This window comes from Pelophylax lessonae, assembly GCF_965119305.1.
Source record: "Pelophylax lessonae genome assembly, chromosome: 10".
NCBI classification, from domain to species: Eukaryota; Metazoa; Chordata; class Amphibia; order Anura; family Ranidae; genus Pelophylax; species Pelophylax lessonae.
In genome coordinates, this window is record NC_138777.1 from 154380847 (window position 1) to 154403149 (window position 22303).

Consider the following 22303-nt stretch of genomic DNA (forward strand, 5'->3'; position numbering starts at 1 on the left):
TCAGCTATCACTGCCTGGACGGTTGGATCTCTTACGGGCGAGTGTGTGATCTTTTCCCCGTCCTTTGGCCTTGCTATCTGCTTCTCTATCCACTAGATGGTGGTGTTGGGCGGACTCAGTCCTGATTGGGGAGGACGAGTGGTGCCTGCAGGGGTGGTGCTCCTCGGCAGGACTGCGCATGTGCCGGCTGACGAATGCGCAGTGCGAGATCTTTCCATCGGGGTGATTTTTGGTGAGTATGGCATATTGATCCTTCACGGCGTCTGGATGATAATGTGTGGATTAAGATCTGGGACTATAACTGTCTTTATTTATTCCTTGGGTTATTATCAGTATATATCTTTCTTTGATGATATGACTATCTAATTGTATATATATATATATATATATATATATATATATATGTCTATATATATGATTGTATATGTCTTCTCCTTTAGATTATTTGTGGATTTGTATTTTACAGCTCCAATGTTGTTCTTGAGTCAAGCTCCTGAAGAAGCAGATAACCCGCGAAACATGTAGAGTAGGACTGAATATTTTTTTCTTGGGGGGTGGGGGCACCGTAGTTGATATCCAATCTACAGTATATAAAAGGAATTGTTTCGTTTTTCTTTTTAAGTCTTCTTGTCCTCCTTGTAGTGGACCATCTTCATGTTAATTTTACAATTTTGTACATTTTAAAAGTACCCTAGACACTTTTTCCACTTAGTAACCAAACCAGACTCTTTTGAATAAACGGAACTTCGTTACTAAGGACAATATCTTGACATGTTACACAAAGCATCAACACAGTCCAGTATCAGGAGAATTCTTGCAGAGATGTATAAAGTACTAGAGACCCAGACTTGAGTAAAAGTACAAGTGCTCTATCAAAAAAGTGACTTGAGTAGAAGTTTTGCAGAAAAACACCACAGTTTATTTACTATGACTTCCTATGGGTTGTGTTCACATCTGTGCATTTTCAACCTGTGTGTTTTTGGTTCTATAGACTTCAATGGACACCCATGAGGAAAATATAGCATAGTTTCACATGCATTCAGCTTGCATTTAGAATCAATTTCAATAGCTAGTACATTTTGATTAGTTTGTCATGCTTTTAAATTCCATCCGACTTCCTAAGTGCTTTGACCTCCTCCTGACCTGCATCAAACTGCTTTTGCATTCCTACGGTCTGCTATGGGGAGAAAAACAGCTTTGACGGAAGCAAAAAGATCATGCCTGGATCAACTAACCCTCAGCCCTAACAACAGTAGGAATAGTTGTAAAGCATCTGGTCTTCCAACTGGTGATCACTGTGAAATAAAAATGATTAGCTCACAAAGTAGTTTTGCCTAAATGCTACTTTGTCATAAAAAATCTATTTGACTTCAGCTGCATCTGCAAGTGGCAGCGTAAAACTGTCCATTATGGTGTGCCCAAGCACAGGGTAAAGATTTTCAAATGGATTTTGCCTGTTATTGTTCAAAAAACTTGGCTAAGCCATAAGCTGGATAATGTTTTAAAAGGAAAGCTGTGAAAATCATTAAACATAATCAATTGAAAAGCCCAATAAACAAACCTTTAAAAATAGCTGAATCAAACAAGCATTGCAAAAAAACCTCACCCAGTGCTATGATTAAATAGAGGCATAATGATGACACAAGAGACAGATAGAGCAGTGGTTATAAATTGGAGTAGAGTGATAACACAAGAGACTAGTAGAGCCATTTAACTTTTGAAATTACATGCAGTGACTTCATGTGGGTACAGAATTTTCCTTTCAGCACGTTTGCTGTTAGAATAACATAGTACAGTTTAACAAATAGGTTAATGTATATATATATATATATATATATATATGTTAATATATATATATATATATATATATAAATATATATGTTAATATATATACACATACACAGTGTTGGGGGTAACTAGTTACAAAGTAACTAATTACAGTAACTACATTACTTTTTTTGTTAACGAAGTAATGTAACTAGTTACAATACTAATATTGGTAACTACACTACTTTTACTAGGCTATAGGAAGTAACTACACTACTTTACTAGGCAATAGGAACGCGTTTTCCTGCGTTACCCAAGCCGTGCAAAACAATCGTTATTTGGAAGAATAGAGAGGGATGAAGTTTATGACTTTTTGTTGCACTTTATGTTTTATTCTGTTTTTTCAGGTTTTGATCTCATGTTTCCCAAAGCTTGTGTTTATACAATAAACTCTATGCAGAAAGAGTGTCATGTATCTTCTTCTACACGGTCAATTAAGAAAGAGGAAAGTAAAGTAATAAGTTGTGAAGTTACTTTTCAAATGCAGTAACTAGTAAAGTAATCTCATTACAATTTACAGAAGTAACTAGTAACTAGTTAAATTTTTTGAGTAACTACCCCAACACTGTATATATACATAAAAATGATAACCCAACCTATAAATAGGTTGGGTTATAATTTTTCTGAATGCTGTCAAACTAACTTATTTGTACTTCCTTTCACCAGTTTTATGATCGACACAGCTCTGTCTCACCACTTGGTAGGTGGCACCACAACCTCCTATAAAGTTCAGCCTTTCAAAAAAAAAAAAAACATGAAAGTTTTATTTGGTCGTACTTAGTATGCAAGCTTGAGCAACCAAGAAACTTCAGAATGCATGTTTTCCATTATAAATAACTTATCACCTGTGGTATATACAGTACTTATCACTTATTCTAACCCATAAACTCCCCCTAAACCAAAAACCTGGACCTTAAAGCAGAAGTGAACCCCCTTGTTTTTACTGCAATGCAATCAGGGTGCATATATAGTGACAAATTTGCCTCTTTTTTATTTTGTCAAGTGCTGCAGCAAGGGTTAAAAAAAGTATTGCTAGAAGATACAGATTGCCCGGGGCTTTCACTCACAAGAAGTGGCCAGACTTTTCTGTGGTCAGTGTTTAAGATCAATGTTGATCTTGCTTCCTGAAAAGTGGTGCTGATTAGAACACTGTTCAGGGGGTGATATAGAGAGCCGGGCTGCTGTTGTGTGAGAGGCATATCCATTTGTGTGAGGATCTGAAAAAAGAATTGTTGCTCTACATAAAGATGGCCTAGGCTATAAGAAGATTGCCAAGACCCTGAAACTGAGCTGCAGCATGGTGGCCAAGACCATACAGCGGTTTAACAGGACAGGTTCCACTCAGAACAGGCCTTAAAATGGTCGACCAAAGAAGTTGAGTGCACATGCTCAGCATCATATCCAGAGGTTGTCTTTGGGAAATAGACAGAGGAGTGCTGCCAGCATTGCTGCAGAGGTTGAAGGGGTGGGAGGTCATCCTGTCAGTGCTCAGATCATATGCTTAAAACTGCATCAAATTGGTCTGCATGGCTGTCGCCCCAGAGGGAAGCCTTTTCTAAAGATGATGCACAAGAAAGCCCGCAAACAGTCTGCTGAAGACAAGCAGACTAAGGACATGGATTACTGGAACCATGTTCTGTGGTCTGACAAGACCAAGATGAACTTCTTTGGTTTAGATGGTGTCAAGCGTGTGTGATGGCAACCAGGTGAGGAGTACAAAGACAAGTGTGTCTTGCCTCCAGTCAAGTATGGTGGTGGGAGTGTCATGGTCTGGGGCTGCTGGGTGGCTACAGTTCATTGAGGGAACCATGAATGCCAACATGTACTGTGACATACTGAAGCAGAGCATGATCCCCTCCATTCGGAGACTGGACCCCAAGGCAGAATTCCAACAGGATAACGACCCTAAACACACCTCCAAGAAAACCACTGCCTTGCTAAAGAAGCTGATGGTAAAGGTCGATGGAATGGCCAAGCATGTCTCCAGACCTAAACCCTATTGAGCATCTGTGGGGCATCCTCAAATGAAAAGGTGGAGGAGCGCAAGGTCTCCAACATCCACCAGCTCTTTGATGTCGCCATGGAGGAGTGGAAGAGGACTCCAGTGGCAACCTGTGAAGTTCTAAGTGAACTCTATGCCCAAAAGGGTTAAGGCAGTGCTGCAAAATAACAGTGGCCACACAAAATATTGATACATTAGGCCCAATTTGGACATTTTCACTTAGGGGTGTATTCACTTTTGTTGCCAGCAGTTTAGACATTAATGACTGAGTGTTGAGTTATTTTGAGGGGACAGCAAATTTACACTGTTATACAAGCTGTACACTCACTACTTTACATTGTAGCAAAGTGTCATTTCTTCAGTGTTATCACATTAAAAGATATAACAAAATGTTTACAAAAATGTGAGGAGTGTACTCACTTTTGTGAGATGCTGTATATACATACACTATATTGTGAAAAAGTATTGGGACACCTGCCTTTACAAGCACATTAACTTTAATGGCATCCCAGTCTTAGCGTAGGGTTCAATATTGAGTTGACCAACCCTATGCAGCTATAAAACAGCTTTAAGGCTCGGTTCACACTTGTGCGATGCGGCAACGCTGCGAATATGCAGCGTGTTCCCGCATCGCATCCGCACATCTGGCAGTTCACACTGTCATATGCGATACGCAGGGGGTGTCAATTAAAAGTTAACGACACCCCCAGTTGCGATCGCATATCGCACTGCGATCTGCAAATTCGCACAGAATCGGATCGCACAAGTGTGAACCACTATGCGATCCGATTCGGATGCGGCTCAAAAAAAGCCTCATGTGCGAGTTCGCTGCAAAGTGTATGGCTGAACTCGCATCCGCACATGAGATCGCATGTAATGAAGGAGCAGTGCGCTCCGAATTACATGCGATCTCGCAAACCGCACAAGTGTGAACCGGCACTCACTCTTCTGGGAAGGCTGTCCACAAGGTTTAGGAGTGTGTCTATGGAAATGTTTGATCATTCTTACAGAAGTGCATTTGCGAGGTCAGGCACTGATGTTGACGAGAAGGCCTGGCTTGCAGTCTCTGCTCTAATTCATCCCAAAGGTGTTCTATCGGGTTGAGATAAGAACTCTGTGAAGGCCAGTCAAGTTCTTCCACCCCAAACTCGCTCATCCATGTCTTTATGGTTCCTGCTTTATGCACTGGTGCGCAGTTATGTTAGAACATGAGGGGCCATCCCCAAACTGTTCCCACAAAGTTGGGAACATGAAATTGTCCAAAATGTCTTGGTATGCTAACGCCTTAAGAGTTCCCTGCACTGGAACTAAGGGGCCAAGCCCAACCCCTGAAAAGCAACCCCACACCATAATCCCTCCTCCATCAAATGATTTGGACCAGTGCATAAAGCAAGGTCCATAAACACATGGAGGGGTGAGTTTGGGGTGGAGGAACTTGACTGGCCTTCACAGAGTCCTGACCCCCACCTGATAGAACACCTTTGGGATCAATTAGGGTGGAGATTGCGAGCCAGGCCTTCTCAGCAACATCAGCGCCTGACCTTACGAATGCACTTCTAGAAGAATGGTCAAACATTCCTAAACCTTGTGGACAGCCTTCCCAGAAGAGTTGAAGATGTTATAGCTGCAAAGGGTGGGCCAACTCAATATTGAACCCTATGGACTAAGACTGGGATGCCATAAAAGTTAACGTGTATGTAAAGGCAGATGTCCCAATACTTTTGACAATAAAATGTGTGTGTACATATATATATATACATATACACACAATTTAAATTACTAGGTTGCGCCCTCATAGATCTGAGAAACAGAGGTCTGATGGCAAAAAGGCAAAGACAGACTCATTGCCCCGGTGGAGCAAGCCTTGACAGGGAAAGGAGTGAACTTATCCTTTCATTTGTTAGAGAGTGGGGAGAAGCAGAGACTGCTGCTGAAATGAGCTTCACTTTAAGTGCTTGTCAAAACGTCATTGAATAAAAAAAAATATGGCATAGGATTTCTGGATTTGATACTGACTGGTCTAATTTTTAGACAGCGCTAAATATTAAAAGGTTACTTTCAGATTTCAAGTCATGTAAGTTTCTCACACAGACATTTTTTCATTTTCAAACTGCTGGGGGTCTGTAAATAAGCCTGCTTACAGAACTGGGGATATAAACAAAGTTTTATAATATATTTACACACGTGTGATAAAAAAAACAGACTGACCAATGTTTACAAGAATGTGGAGTGTGAAGACGCTATGTGTGTACAGGTAGACTTGGGGACACAACAGATAAACAGGCTTGGTTATACAGTGACCAATCACTGTCTACGGTCTGAGAAAGGCAAACATCTCTCATCAAAGGGATCTCTATGGGAGGTTATACAGAGACATTTTGGAACTAGTTATATGCTCAAACTAGCCATATAACAAACTAATTCCATGGATTATCTATTGCAAGTCATAAGATAAAGACCTTACATTGTAAAAACATACCAACAGATCTATGCAAGGGCAAAGGACCCTATGCCTGCCAAAAGACTGCTTACAAGCCAATGGTTTATAAAGTATTTTACCTGACAAAATCACTATAATCATGGAAATATTAATATGATTTTAAATCATAATACAGTATTACTAGGTATACATGTTGAAATGGTACAACAATATGTTATCCTGGCAAGATATTCCATCGCTAGAAAAAGGGTTTTAATATGACTACAGTTTATTTATAGTCAATATTGTTAGGGAAATGTGTATTGTGACAAAACTGTTTTCAAATAATAGTTGAAAGGGTTCTAATTGTTTTGTATTTCAATTGCTATATATGGAATTCCATCTCCTGGTAAACAAAAATTTTTACTGTTAAATATTGCTACACCAGAAAGATAATGCTCATTTATTTGGTAGTTACCAGATCTCCTAAACATTCTATATATTATAGATAATATTAAATGGTCACACTTGCTATAGTGAGAAATCAAACAATCCTACAACATATTATTTTATAAGATTGTTTTAGAATAGACACCCCTTGTTCTAGAGTAACACCTAGTGGCCAAAGATGGTAATGCTTGCGTAAACACAAGTTGATTATTCAATGAACCAACCAATCAAGTATAAGAAAACACCTCCTGGGCTAGGCTTAGTAAAAAAAAAAAAATTTATGAGCGTATTGTTTGCAACTGAATATAGGACAAGTCATGTAGACAGAGAGGCACATCCATTCATCCAGACAGCATCACATATACACCCTTCATCACACATTATCTGGAGATCAGAAAAGCATCAACTGACACCTCACTGAGGAATATATATTGGACATTTTTACATTTAGCACTAGAGGTTCGTCTGGCATAAAACTCCATTAAAGTACAGGTCTCTGCCTTTATTCTCTTTTTCAGGCTGCAGATGGGTGGAAGAGCCATTGACCAGATGCTTCATGCAGGCAGTAATCCATATACTGTATGCCCACTGAGGAAATCCTTGTTCCCTTCATGAGACTTGAAATTTGTTCTGAAAACACTAGTACAGTCAATCTTTGCTCCAGCAGTTGCTTCAGACACAAGGATGTTGGAGATTGCAGCACTTTCCTGCAAACATCCCCTTTATGTCTATTTACCAGAAATAGTGATACTACGTCCATCTCCAAAGCTCAATTCTAAAGTGGTAACCAGTTTTCAGGAAAACTGGGGGCAGTCCCTCCGAGCATTCACATGAGAGTCACTGACTACACAGCAGGAAGACTTCAGTTCCTTACGCATGGCCAAATTGCTAATAGTGTTCATGCAAAGGTTAAAGGATGTGAGGAAAGTGGACAATCTTTTAATTTTGCCATCAGGATCTTAAGAGTCATTTTTTTTTTCCTTTCCTGCCCATTTATTCAGCTATTTCTATCCAATTGTGTGCTGATGTGAGGTAGGGCCAGAAAAAAGAGAAAATTGTTATCAGATACTTACCCTAATTTTCCTTTCCAGGCTTATCTTCACATCAGCACAGGACTCCCTCCCTAATGACCAGTCACAGGCTAAGTTTTCGAACACTTTAGTGGAGGAGGGGCTGTCTTATTTAGCTAGGAAGAGGTGGTCCTGTGGCCCTACTATTTAAAAGAAGTATGGGTTTCTCTTTTTCCCAAATTTATACTTACCTAGGTTAATGCATCTGTCCCCCGGCGCCTCTACACTGAGAACTGAGCGATGGACCACCACCAATCGCTCGGTTCTGATAGCTCCCTGAGCAGAGAGCTGCTAACTGTCAGTCAGCAGCTCTCCGCTCTGCCCCCTTCTCACTCATTGGAGCGCTGGGCTGTGGAGGGGCAGGGAGCGGCCGACTCAGGCTCTCAGCAGCTCGCTGAGAGGCTGAGCCAGGTGTCGGTCCAGGCACCTTGTGGATCCCGACTCTGCGGTAGTGATGACGCAGTGCCTGGACCGACATCTTTGACGTCAGCAGAGAGCAGACTTGAGACCGCACTCTACTGAAAACAGGTCACAGGAGTGCAGACCGAACTGCGCTCCTGTGATCCACTGGAGATGTACAGCCCAACGAGCTTTGGCTGTACATCTCCTTTAAGCTATCTACCAAGTTGGTCAGATCAAGCTAAAAGTTCTGACTTTAAAGAACGTCGTCTGTCTGCAGAAATTAAACCTCTTTTCCTTGAGTGTTGAGAGTACCTGCCTATCTTTTGACTTTAACTACTTTAGGACCCCCTGCCCGGAATGTACTATGGATGGCCAGGCCATACAGGCACAGCAATATACTGGTATGTCGCTGCCTGTTTCTGGGTTTAGGCCTCACTCCCCCACATGCTGAGATTGTACACAGTGGGAGTCTGTCTGCAGGTCCCGCCCAATGATTCATGGCCGGGATTTGCTGATCGACCACAAACACAGGACTCTGTACAGAGAGAAAAATCTCTTGGTTTCCCTCCAGCAAAGGGGGAAGAAACAGAGATCTTCATTAAAACACAGCACATATTACACATTGCTAGGCAAAGATGTTAACCCCTTCCCAGCCAGTGTCATTAGTTGTGGGGGGTTAGCTCAAATGGGGATAACCTTTGCTGGGAAAAAGGTAGTCCAGACAGCAGGTTATCTTAAAATCTACCTTGGAACCAGTTTTGTTTGAAAAGGTTTCATAAAAATCAAACAAACAAAACAGAAAATAAATCCTTAAGAGCCCATTCAGACTAGCGCGACACGACTTTGGGGGGGCGACCTGTGAAGTCGCGAGCACCGCGACTTCAACGCGACTTGCAGAGACTTCACATAATGGAAGTCTATGCAAGTCGCTCCGAGGTCGCTCCAAAGTAGTACAGGACCCTTTTTCTAAGTCGGGGCGACTTGTGTCGCTCCTATTAGAACGGGTCCTGTGCTAATCAATGGACTGCGACCGAGCGCGTCGCCTGACAAGTCGCCTGACAAGTCGCGCTAATGTGAATGGGCTCTTACATCCAGACACTAACTAAACATTTCAGGTTCCTCACAGGTGAAGGGCTTTTCCCAGTCTCCCACAACAACAAAGATAATGCAAACTTTTTGTAAAGAATAAATAGGAAATGATCTGAAGCATCACAGCAACCATCTCCATCCCTAATATTGTATACAAAAAGGGGGCATGGGGATAGCGGGACATTAAATGAGGTAGGTTGCTGTTACAAATCTCCAAATGGAAATAAAGTAGTTTCAATATATTCATTTATTTTTTGCTGCACGGTAAAAATAAATCCTGCAGCAATAGTCCGTAAATAAAATAAATAAAATCTACATATTTATAGTACAAATACAGACAATCCAGGTATGGACATATAAAAGATAAGGAATTGTTTTGCTAGGCATATAACCATAATAAATAGATATATAATAGCAGATAAAAATATCATACAACGGCTTATATATATATCATCAAATACATAGCAGGGATACATTCAATGCAAACTTTTTCCTTTCTCTCACAAAGCAAACTCCACATCAGTAGCTCTCTCAGGTATGGCTTCCTGAGTCCCAGGCCAAAAAGCAATCTCTTGCTCCAGTCCTGCTTTATTTATTCCACCTGCTGGTGGTCGAGAGTAGACCTTAAAATCTGATCCGGAACCAACCCTGCCAAGGCGGCTTGTAAAACCTGGACTGGATTCCACCTTATTTCCCTGCAAATGAATGCATGAGAGGTGAAACATAACATCCATCATTCATCCCACCTTTCTTAACGCCATATACTGCCCCCCGCTTAAGTCCCTGTAGCTGAGCAACTGTCCCAACTAAACAATGGATATGGGACAGAGCATCTGCATTATTCTAACGTTTCCTGGCTCTGTGCTCTACAGTAAACTGTTTGCTGATCACTGCCATTTGTAGTAAAAAAAAAAAAAAATGTAAGCATTTATACCATAGTTTATACATTTTCACACAAACCAATATACACTTATTGGGATTTTTTTTTTTTTCTAATCCAAAGACATGTAGCAGAAAGTTTTGCTAAAATTTATGAAGAAATTTGATTTTTTTAAATGTTTTTTATTCAATACGTTTTATGGCAGAAAGTAAAAAATATAGTTATTTTCAATATGTTCATTTTTATAATAAAAAATAGAAAACCCAGTGGTGATGAAATATTACCAAAAGAAAGCTCTATTGGTGTAAAAAAAAAAGTTAGATAAGCTTTATTTGGGTACAGCGCTGCATGACCGCACAATTACCAGTTAAAGTAGCACAGTGCTAAATAGAAAAATAATGCCTAGTCATAAAAGTGGCAAAAGTTTCTAGCGCCGAGGTGGCAAATTTTCAACTAGATTACTATACAGACCATTTATGGGTGATCATATTCCGGCTTAAAGCAGAACTATACAGTATCTGAGCACCAAAAATGCTATTTAATTTGTTTTTATTATGCAAGGCAAACTCCTCCATCCATCCACTTTTTCATGCTTTATTTTGTTCAGAAATCACTTTGATACACACCCCCTAGCATTTCTGGACATAACCATCTTGAGTAAGGGCAGATGATCCATGTAGCATTTACTTCATGGAATCCATCTGTGCTTAGCTCGGGCATGCAGGCTAGAGGGTGTGCTTAGCTGAGAAAACCCCTCTTGAAGACTCCAGGGCATAGGCGTGCGCACAGGGTGTGCCGGGTGTGCCTGGGCACACCCTAATCACCTAGGGCACATTAGCATTATCGCTCTGTTTGCCAGTGAGGAGATGGGAAAGATCTCCCTCGGACCTGCTCTGCCATAAGAGAAGTGCCACACACTTCTATTTCACTTTGCCAGCAGGGAGAGTAATGTACCGGGGCCATATACATGTAGGCAAACACATGCATGTGTATTTAAACTTTGGGGTGCACACCCTAATGCAATAGGCTGCGCACACCTATGCTCCTGGGATTTATGACATCCTTTGCCTAGGCATAAAAAGCAGGAAATAACTGAAGAAATGTAAAAAAAAATTTGACTTGCCATAAAATCCATTTCCCTGATGTTCATTGACGGACATAGCTTCTGATCTTCTTAACCATTGGGTTATACTGCCCCCTACAGGAGTAGGACACTAGGCAGAAAAAAAAGACTGCCTACGCCTATGGGCAGTCCCAGAGTCCCAGGAGGTGTACTCCCCCTCTCTGCTATAGGTACTCAGTTTTGTTACAAGCAGTGTCAGAAGAATTACAACTCCACAGAGGGGTGGGAGCTGTGTCCGTCAATGATCATCAGCGAAATTGATTTTACAGTAAGTCAAAAATCTCATTTTCTCTTTCGTTCATTGACGGACACAGCTCCTGACCCTTCTTAACCATTGGGACCTCCCAAAGCAGTTTCAAACATGAGGGGTGGAAACAGCAAAAAAAAATTCCCAAAGCTAAACCGTAGTCAACAAGGTAACAAAAGTTCAACCAAAAAAACAACTAGAGCCCACATGAAAACTTTACACCCCCAAAGAGGGAACAGGCCCTCTAAACAGCAGCCTGCAAAACCTTGTGGCCAAAAGAAGCATTCGCAGATGCCAACACATAGAATTTTGTAAAAGTGTGCACTGATAACCAGGTGGCCATCTTGCAAACCTGCATCACTACGCCTGATGATGGAAGGCCCAAGTGCACCTTGACAGGGAAAGGAGGAACCTGACCCTTGATGGAATAGGCCTGATTCACCATCTGTCTGATCCATCTGGAAATGGTCACAGAAGAATTGGCCAGTCCTTTCCGAGGCCCATCCGTGAGCACAAATAGTGAGTCTGACTTCCTAAAAGACTCAGTAGCTGCCAGGTGCACCCGGATTGCCTGAACCACATCCAAGGCATGTAACGCCACTTCTCTAGGATGGTTTTCAGCCTGGGACACAGGGAAGGCAACACAATGTCTTCATTCAAAGGAAATCAGAGACAATCTGTGGAAGGAATGACAGACAAGGGCAAAGAACCACCTTATCTCTGTTGAGCACCAAATAAGGTGAGCGACAAGATAACGTCGCCAGTTCCGACACCCTGCACGCAGAAGTGATTGCCACCAAAAAGGCCACCTTCTGGGACAGTGTAAGCAGGGAAATCTGAAAATTTTCAAAGGGAGGCTTCTGAAAAACTGAGAGCACCAAGTTGAGGTCCTAAAGTGGCAATGGAGACCGCACTGGAGGAGCCAAGTGTCGAACCCCCTGAAGAAAGGTATGCACCAGGGAATGCGTGGTCAAAGGTCATTGAAAGAAGACCACCAAGGCCAACAACCGGCCCTTCATGGTACTCAAAGCCAGTTTTTGCTCAATCCCCTGTTGAAGGAAGGTCAAGACCCGAGCCACAGAGAAAATGCGAGGGTGAACCCCAAGAGACTTACACCACGAAATGTAAGTTTTTCACATACAATGATAAATCTTCCTAGAGGTAGACTTCCTGGCTTTCAGCAGCGTTGGAATCACTGACTCAGACAAACCTTTAGCACCTTGGTTTCAACAGCCAAGCCGTCAAAGCCAGCGACTGTAAAATAGGTTGGAAGATCAGCCCTTGGGACAGCAGATCTTCCCTGAGAGGCAGTCTCCAAGGGACGTTAGCGACCAGCTGCACCAGGTCAGAGTACCAAGACAGGCAAGGCCAGTCCGGAGCCACTAAAATGACCAGAATCACTTCTGTCTCGATTCTGCACAAGAGTTTCGGCAGAAGCTTGAGGGGGGAAGGCATAACTTGGATGATACTGGCCCCACGAGGCCACCAGCGCATCTGTGGCATCCGCCAGAGAATCCCGTGACTGTGCCACAAAGCTTTGACCCTTTCTGTTCAGCCAAAATTCCAACAGATCCACCTCAGGGGTGCCCCACCGGGGACACAACTGATGAAACACATAAGGGTGAAAGGACCACTCCCCTTAGTCGAACGCCTGCCGAATGAGATAATCCGCCTGCCAATTTTACACCCCTGGAATGTGTATGGCGGAGAGAGCCTGAACGAAGCCCAGAGCTGCCAAAACACTTCTTATGCACCCCTGGTGATTAATATAAGCCACGGCCGTGGTGTTGTCAGATTGAAATAGCACTTGACACCCCTGATAAGGATCTGTCCAGTGATCCAGGCACAGCCTGATCGCTCTGAGCTCCAGGACATTTATCGGTAGTTTGGACTCTTCCAGCGTTCATACACCCTGAACGGAGCTCCGGCCCAGGAGACCTCCCCACCCAGCCAGACTGGTATTCGTGGTGACCACTGTATACTACAAGGGGAGAAAGGATTTGCCCTGGCAAAGAGCTGGAGAGAGAAGCCACCAGACCAGGGACCGTTTTGTGTCCCTGCTCAGCCAGATCTGATAGTCAAGAGACTTCAGACATTTGTCCAAGATCTCCCTTTGCAGGGACCCTGTATGGAACTGCACAAATGGGATCGCCTCGAAGCTAGAAACCATCAGGCCCAGCACCCGCATGTAAGTCTGGAGGGATGACTATCTGCTGGACAGTAGAAGATGAATTGCAGCATGCAGTTTCTGGAGTTGGTCCAGAGGAAGGAACACATTGGTTAGAGCCGAGTCCAGAGTCAGACCCACATAGTCCAGCTTTGTGGAAGGAACCAGAGAAGACTTCTGATAATTCATAAGCCAGCTGAACTCCCCCAGAGTCTATATAGTGATAGCCACAATGTCCACCAGAGCAGCAGATGGTCCACACACAGAAGAAGGTCTTCCAGGTAGCCCAATTCTGCAATCCTCTGCTGATGTAACAGCACCGGGAGCCATTACTTTTGTGAAGCCTTGAGGAGTGGAGGCGAGACCAAAGGATAATGGCACAAACTGATAATGCTCCTCTCCCACGGCAATTGAAGGAATCGCTGGTGACCGACCCATATTAGAATGTGAAGGTAAGCATCATTGATGTTGATAGAGGCAAGGAATTCCCCCTGATACAGGTATGCCACCACTGTACGAATGGACTCCCTTCTGAACTTCTATATCCGCACAAAGCAATTCAGTGCCTTGAGGTCCAGGGTAGGACACACCTTGCCCTCTTTCTTGGGGACTGTAAAAAGGTTTGAATAAAACCCCTGAAAACGTTTCAAGGTCGGAACTGGGACAATCACCCCTTGAAGAACCAGGTCTTGCTCCTCCCCAAAGACAGCATGTAAACGGTCCAGGGACAGGCTCACATTGGAATGAAGAACCTTTCCGGAGGGTAAGAGTGAAACTTGATCTTGTAGCCGGACCATATGACTTTGTGGACCAACTTGTCTTGCACCAAGGAAGTCCATGGGTCCAGGAAACAGCAAAGACATCCCCCCACCCCAGGTATGGGTAAGGGCACACCTTTATGGTGAAGGAGCCTTGTCCACGGGTCTGGCGAATCCCGCTCTCGACTTGCCAGACCAAGGTCACTTGGATCCTCCCGAGGAGGCTTTGAAAGGCATTGATCCCTTGTCGACCGACGCTGAAGGATGAAACACGCCTAAGGACCACTGCCAAAAAAAAGACAGTCTGGCAATCAGGGGAGCCACATCCAAAGAGGCATCACAGATAAACTGCAGCCCCTGAACCAATTAGTCGCCAGCTCAGCAAAGGCAGGGGGGTACCTGCTCTCCCTCCAAGTCACGCCGTAAAATTTTAGCCCACTTGGTCAGAGTTTGCGACACCAGGGCAATGGTGAATACTGGCCCAAGTGCTGAACAAGCAACCATGAACATATTGTGGGCCATAGCTTCCACCTTCCAGTCAGCCGGATCCTTAAAGACCGGAGACTCTTCAATTAGAATCATGGTTGCCTTGTTCAACCTGGAAACCGGGGGGTCCACCACCAGTGGAACAGTCCACTATTTAAGAAGGGACTCCTCAAAGGGGTACCATATTGCAAATTGCTTAGGGACCCCAGGGGGACGTTTTGGAGGTCCCCACTCTTTTGCGACAATCCAGTCAAAATAGGAAGGGAAGGGAAACACCTTCACTACTCTAGACGGCTAGTGAGTGCCAAAAGGGAACCGGTGCCTCCGTTACAGCTTCAGCGTCATCCTCCATTTTTAAAATATCATGCACAGACACAATCAGTGCGTCCACCAGCGCCTTTTCGTGCGCAGCTACAGGAGTGGAGGAATCATCCTCACTATCTGAGAAGTCAGGGCGCGTGGTCGCGGACCCCGCAGGGTGAGCCGTGACCGAATCAGATTCAGGATCTGATACAGAAGAGGCAGGGGAAGGTGGGGGGGTGTTTTTCGCTAGCCCGCCACCCAAAAGCCACTTTCACCTGGGAGACAAAGGACTCTAGAACCGCCATTAAAGCTTTAATATATGGTTTGGACCTGTAGGGCCCCACAGCCTCTGAGAGGGGGTCAGGTGGGGAAACATGCTCTAAGGACTCCATGAGCAACTAGGGGGACCCCCACAAAAAGTGCAAAACACTGCGCTGGCCACACAAACCGGTCGCTAGATGACCCACAGGGACCCAGAAGGGAGTAGGGTGCCTAATGGGAAGGAGGGGAACCCGAGGGTTCGGTCGTGCCCATGGAGGGGCCCATGTTCCACCCCAAAACCCTCCAGGGGGAGAGGGGGGACAGCTACTCACCATACCGGGAATCAGACGGGCAAAGCTCCAGACAGAACTTCCTCTCCATCGAAGTGGGGGGCTGTCGGCCAGGAGGAATCCTACGGAGCAGGCCGAAACCCGTCGTATGCGACCTCGCAAGGCGTTTAAATCGCAGGCCAGCCCCCATCTGGTAGGGCTATGTCATGGCCGACCTAGCGCGGAACTGAGGTCTGCATGCGCTCACTGGCTAAAAATGGATTTTTGTAAAATCTTACCGTAAAATCCTTTTCTCTTAGCTCATCGACAGACGTAGTCCTCGGTGATACACCACCTTCGGGTTATGTTACCTCCGCAGGAGCAGGACTAGACAGGAAATTAAAAAGCTCTGGCCACACCCTAGGGGCAGTCCCAGAGGGTATATCCTCTCTCTCTCTGCCTCAGCAAATCAGTTATGTGAAAAAGCAGTGCTTAGAGAATTTAACCCAACCCAACTCCAAAACAGAGGGGCGGGGACTACGTCTGTCGATGAGCTAAGAGAAAAGGATTTTACGGTAAGATTTTACAAAAATCCATTTTTCTCTAGCGCTCATCGACAGACGTAGTCCTCGGTGATACACCACCTTCGGGACGTCCCAGAGCAGTATCACAACTGAGGGGTGGGAAAATGGAAAACAATCCCAATCTAGAAGGCCCAACCGGTGCAAACTAGAAGTTTACAATGCTCATCCTTAATGATGAGACTCAACCAAAAAAAGAGAAAACAATTTTTTTTTTTTTTTTTTCAAACAGAAAAAAACCCTCGAGGTAGACCACCGGTCTCCTCAAATTGCGGCCTGCAAAACCTTGCGGCCAAATGAGGCATCCGCCGATGCCGTCACATCAATTTTATAGAATTTTGTAAAGGTATGTACCGACGACCAGGTGGCCGCCTTACATACCTGGACCACTGACGCCTGATGGCGAAAGGCCCAGGAAGTACTGAGCGCTCGAGTGGAGTGCGCCCTAACAGGGAACGGAGGACTCTGACCCTTAATAGAATAAGCCTGTACCACCGTTTGTCTAATCCATTTGGCAATGGTCGCGGCAGATGCAGGCAAACCCTTTCTGGGGCCATCCGTGATCACAAAAAGTGAATCCGTCTTACGGAATGATTCCGTAGCTTTCAGGTATACCCTGATTGCCCGAACCACATCTAAGGAATGCAACGCATGTTCCCAATGATGCTTGGGCTGAGGACACAAGGAAGGTAGTACAATATCTTCATTCAGATGAAAATCTGAAACCACCTTGGGAAGAAAAGATGGCTTAGGATGAAGTACTACCTTATCCCTATGAATCACTAGGTATGGTGACTGGCATGATAATGCAGCCAGTTCTGACACCCTGCGAGCAGAAGTAATAGCCACCAAGAAGGCCACCTTCTGGGATAGAGTAAGCAAGGGAATCTCCCTGAAGTTTTCAAAGGGAGGTTTCTGTAGAACCGACAAAACCAAATTAAGATCCCAGGGCGGTAAGGGCGCGCGGACTGGAGGAGCCAGGTGCCGCACCCCCTGGATGAAATTCCGCACCAAGGATCTGGTAGCTAAAGGCTTCTGAAAGAAGATTGCTAATGCTGAAACTTGCAAAAAGGCCAATATTCGAGTCACCGAATAGGTACGTGGAGGAAATCCTAAAGATTCGCACCACGCAATATAAGTCTTCCATGTGTGATAATAGACTTTGCTGGAAGTCGCTTTCCTTGCTTTAATAAGGGTAGGAATGACTGAAGTAGACAAACCTCTGTCCTTCAGTACTTGGGTCTCAATGGCCAGGCCATTAAAACCAGCGACTGTAAAGCACGAAGGTAAATTGGTCCTTGAGACCACAGACACTCCCTGAGACGAAGTTCCCACGGAACGTCTGCGACTAACATGTCCAAGTCGGCCAGGCCGGCTTGAGGAGGCCAGCCTAGAATTTCTAGGACCACTGGCGCTGATTGGATCTGAACCAGGCGTCCCTAGAGGTATCTGGCCCCGACCATCCGAGAAAGTCTGGTCGTTTTCTGTTCCCACACATTTATCAGATACCTGATTGCTATCAGGAAGGGTGATCTTTTCTGGTTGAACCTCAGGGACCGAAGTCACCCGACTAGAGGCTACTTGGCCTATCTGGTCAACCAGATCCGATTCCTGTGAGGTATCGGGACTAATCTTAGGAAAAGGTAAAGGAAAAGATCTTTTCAGGGAACGGTAACTACCGCTTCCTGTGGTACTTAAATGTTGGAAGGGAAGAATCGCACCGGTAGTAGTGGTTGATGCTCGATCTAATGTCCTGAATACCGGTGAAAACGTCCCCCCACCCTGAAACCGGGTGGGGGCGCACCTTCAGGCTGTGTACTCCTTTGCTTCGGGTTTGGCTGGGTAGGTCCCCTTCTTGAACCCTCCTGGAGGAGTCTTGCCTTTCCCGCTAGTACCAGCCGGGCGCCCTTTATGGGCGGTAAAGAAAGGTCCTCGCTTGTTGCGAGGTCCCTTAGCTTTTGCAGCCTGTGGCAAAAAAGTGCTCTTGCCCCCAGTGGCATCCTTAATGATTTCATCTAGGTTGGCTCCAAATAGACGATTCCCCTGAAAGGGGAGATTGGTCAAGGTCTTTTTGGAACCTAGGTCAGCTGACCAGCATTTTAACCACAGCACACGTCTGAGGATCACTGCTAACTTAGATGCATGCCCTAATAGGGGAGTAGTGTCCAAGGCTGCGTCACAGATAAACCGTAGCCCTTGTATGATCTGTTCCATCAAATCAGATGTCTCCTGGGGAATATCTTTTCCCCTAAGATCTTGGCGTACCATTTTCGCCCATTCCGTAAGTGTCTGGGAAACTAGACCAATAACGATTACTGGTCTAAATGCTGACCCTATCAGAGAAAAGATAGTGCGGGACTCTGCTTCTATCTTTCGATCCACCGGATCCTTAAAGGACGAAGTGTCCTCCACTGGAATAACCGTGGCTTTATTCAGCCTGGAAATAGGCGGATCCACGACTAGTGGTACCGTCCATTTCTTAATGATGGATTCCTCAAACGGATAGCGTCTAGCAATACGCTTGGAAATAGTAAAGGTACGTTTAGAATGCTCCCATTCTCCTTTAATCTGATTACCAAAACATTTAGGTACAGGAAAAGCCTTCGCCGTCTTGATGGGCTTATTAGTCCCAAAAGGCCTCTCTGTTTCAGTTGCCTCTGCCGGTAAAGCCTCAAGTTTTAAGGTTTCTTGCACTGCCACAACTAGTGCGTCCACCAATGCTTCTTCCTGAATTATAGCAAGAGAAGAAGCGTCCTCCTCACTGTCTGAGGGGGCTTTACCTGGGATAACAGCCCTTGCAGAGGAACCTGCAACTGCCGTGACCATCTCTGAATCTGAGTCAGAGGTGTCAGATGGTATAGGGGTAGGCGGGGGTCGCTTCCTAGACCCCCGTCCCTGACAGGCCGCCTCCACCCGAGCCACCATAGACTCCAAAATTGCTGTAAATGACTCTATACTCTGTGCACCGGCGGGTCCCGAGGCCCCCTCGAGGGAAAAAGGTGGGGGAATATGTGTGGCAGGGTCCATAATAACTCCAGTTACTTCCTGGATAATATAATTCAAAAGTAAAGAAAAAAATTTTTTTTTTTTTTTTTTTTCTTTTCTGACCCCCAGCGCCACAAAAAGCCCCTTAGTGTTACCTGCTTAGGGATCCCTATCGATCGAGAGAGAGAGAGATAGACCCCCAGGCTCACCACTTGATGCTCAGAGTTAAACTGCAACAGCTTACAGCGCTGTCTCGACAAACAGGAAGTCTCTTGGCTGGCTGCCCAGGAAGAAAGGAGGCGGCTCCGCCCCTCTGCACGCCTTCCGGCGCCTCCCCCAAGCTCCACGAGGTGTAGGATCACCTCAAACATGGCCGCCCCCATGCTGGAGACACGAGGCTATGCCAAAATGGCGGCTTGTGCGATCCAGCAAAAAAAATGGCGGCGGCCTAAACTGAATAGCGGTGTGCTGCAGGGCACACAACACTCTCTCTGCATGGGGATATGGCGTGGTTGGCGGTACCGGCCCTGGCGGACCGCGTGGCCGTTCGGGAGGCCTGCTATTAGCTGGAGATCTGATTTGGAAGGCAGTCTACATGTCCGTGGCTTCTGACTGGTAGGTAGCTTATACTTAACCCATAAGATTCCCAGAATGCCACAGATTACATCTTTAAAACATGTATACAATAGATTGTTAGCTCCCAAGCCAAGCCTCCTGGCTTTTGCACACATAAATCACACTCAAAGTAGGAGGATTTGTGACATGTTATAGGATAGAAAGGACTCTTTCTTACCATACAGAGAGGGGCCCGCGTTCACCACAAAACCCGTCAGGGAAAAAGGGGGAACATACTACTCACCATACCGGAACCAGGCGGGCACCAACTCCTGACAGTACCCCTCTCCACCGGGGCGGGAGGGCTGTCGACCGATACGGACGCCGTGACTCATGGTCTTTGGCGTTTCGGCGAGACGTTTAACTCGCGTGGGCAGTCCTTTAATGGGACTTTGTCGCGGCCGACCCAGCGCGGAGCTATGGCCTGCACGCGCTCGTAGGCTGAACTGGGGTGACCACCGGATCTCAACATCCAGCCCGTCGCCCAGTTCAGCTTTCTTGCTTGAAGATCTCACAGGAACACTGGAGAAAAAAGCTGTCTAAAAAATCTTTTTAAGAAAAAAATCTTGCCAGGACCTAAGATCCCAGCAAGGTGTCTAGGTCCTTACTCCTAACTAGACAGAAAATAACTGATTTGCTGAGGCAGAGAGAGAGAGGATATACCCTCTGGGACTGCCCCTAGGGTGTGGCCAGAGCTTTTTAATTTCCTGTCTAGTCCTGCTCCTGCGGAGGTAACATAACCCGAAGGTGGTGTATCACCGAGGACTACGTCTGTCGATGAGCGCTAGAGAAACTGGGTTGACCACTGGATCTAGAATATTCAGCCCGTCAACCAGTCCGGCAGTTGATTGTAGGTCTCTGAGGAAAAAAAAAAAGATAAAATAGAAAAATCCATCTAAAGGGAAAAATATTGCCAGGACCAAGGAACTAGAGTACCTATTGCAGAGAGGGGGGGAGTATTCTGACCATAGGCGTAGTCAGTCTTTTTTTTTTCTGCCTAGTGCCCTAATTCTGTAGGGGGCAGTATAACCCATTGGTTAAGAAGATCAGGAGCCATGTCCATCAATGAACGAAAGAGAAAAAAGTTTAAAGCATGTAAATATAATCGAATTTCCTATCTTTTTACTAATGCTCGCAGCATAAAGATTAAAAATAGGCAACGATGATTAAGCGGTCCTCCACCCCCCTTACTAATTTCTGCAACATCCCTACTGTGAATTGGTGTCAAATAGTGAACTGAACTTTCAAGATTCTTTCTTACCCAGGCTTTGTTTTAAGGTGATGCATAAATAAATGTCTCACGCTTTAGTCAATTAATCTTTTGATACAAGAAAGTCTTATGCTTTCTCTAGAAGCTGCACAACGGCATCGCATGCAATTGTTAGGTCTATGGAAAATTCTGGGTGGAGTTGCTTTATACTTTGTAAAAGGTTAACTTGAGAACTTAAGCAAGTACTACTTGAACTAGAAGTAGATTGCTAGCATGTCCTCTTGATCTAACTACAATGCACTAACTTGTGCTAACGCTTATCCAAATGTAGTCTTACTGCACTATTAGATTACATAATAGAAAAGAGAATAAATAGTAGAATTGATTTACCCAAGTAGTGCAGCAGCTTTTGTGCTCTGTTCTGTACAGGCCTCAAGTTGAAGAGGTCAGGGTTTTCATCAATAAACTGAGTGTCCACTGTACCATGAAGGAATTGGTCGTTGTTTAGAACATTTTGTAAGAAAGGAATATTTGTCTACAGAGAAAAAAAAAGACAGAAAAAAAATAAGTGAATAGTAGCATATACAATATTACCTACACATGCACAATAAGGTCTTTCAGAATATGTTAAAATGGCCGCTGTGCAGACGATCTCAAAGAAAAGGTATCTGTAAACTGCACAAACCTGGAAGATATCTGATTAGCTCTAATGGGCCTCTGAGAACAGTTATTTCCCCATTAAGTTACAAACAACCAAGGATATCATCCAACAGTAATAAATGTTTTGTAAGATTCAGTAAAATATAATCTAAAGGCAAAAATATGGTTTGAACGAGCAAGGATAAGAAAGGAAAAAAAAAGATAAGTCAACTGCACACAGGATGACGCCAGTGTCCCATTTCTGCGACTCCAGGGAACTGCTTACTGTATAACTCTGGTTGCTCAAAGACCTGCTAATTAGAGCCATGATGATCAGACTGGAACAAATAAAATAGCAAAAGGGGTGAATAAGAGAGGGTCTTAAGAAAAATCTGGCTTGTAATTGCTGACTGTGCTAAATAAAACATACATAATAATTAAAAATATGGTTGTTTCATGCATGTTTTTATATGTAAATTCTGGAATAGTGCCAATACCATTTCAGAATATGCTCATGTGC

At 44.6% G+C, this 22303-nt stretch overlaps 1 protein-coding gene across 1 annotated transcript in view; it reads right to left on the reverse strand.

Moving 5' to 3' along the window:
• The window catches only part of PC (pyruvate carboxylase), a 674712-nt gene that overhangs the window by 106017 nt on the left and 546392 nt on the right, over positions 1 to 22303 (reverse strand). Inside the window, exon 11 of the mRNA XM_082271181.1 lies at positions 21535 to 21679. Within this exon, the coding sequence (XP_082127307.1) occupies positions 21535 to 21679 (145 nt within the window). The remainder of the gene's footprint in view (positions 1 to 21534; positions 21680 to 22303) is intronic.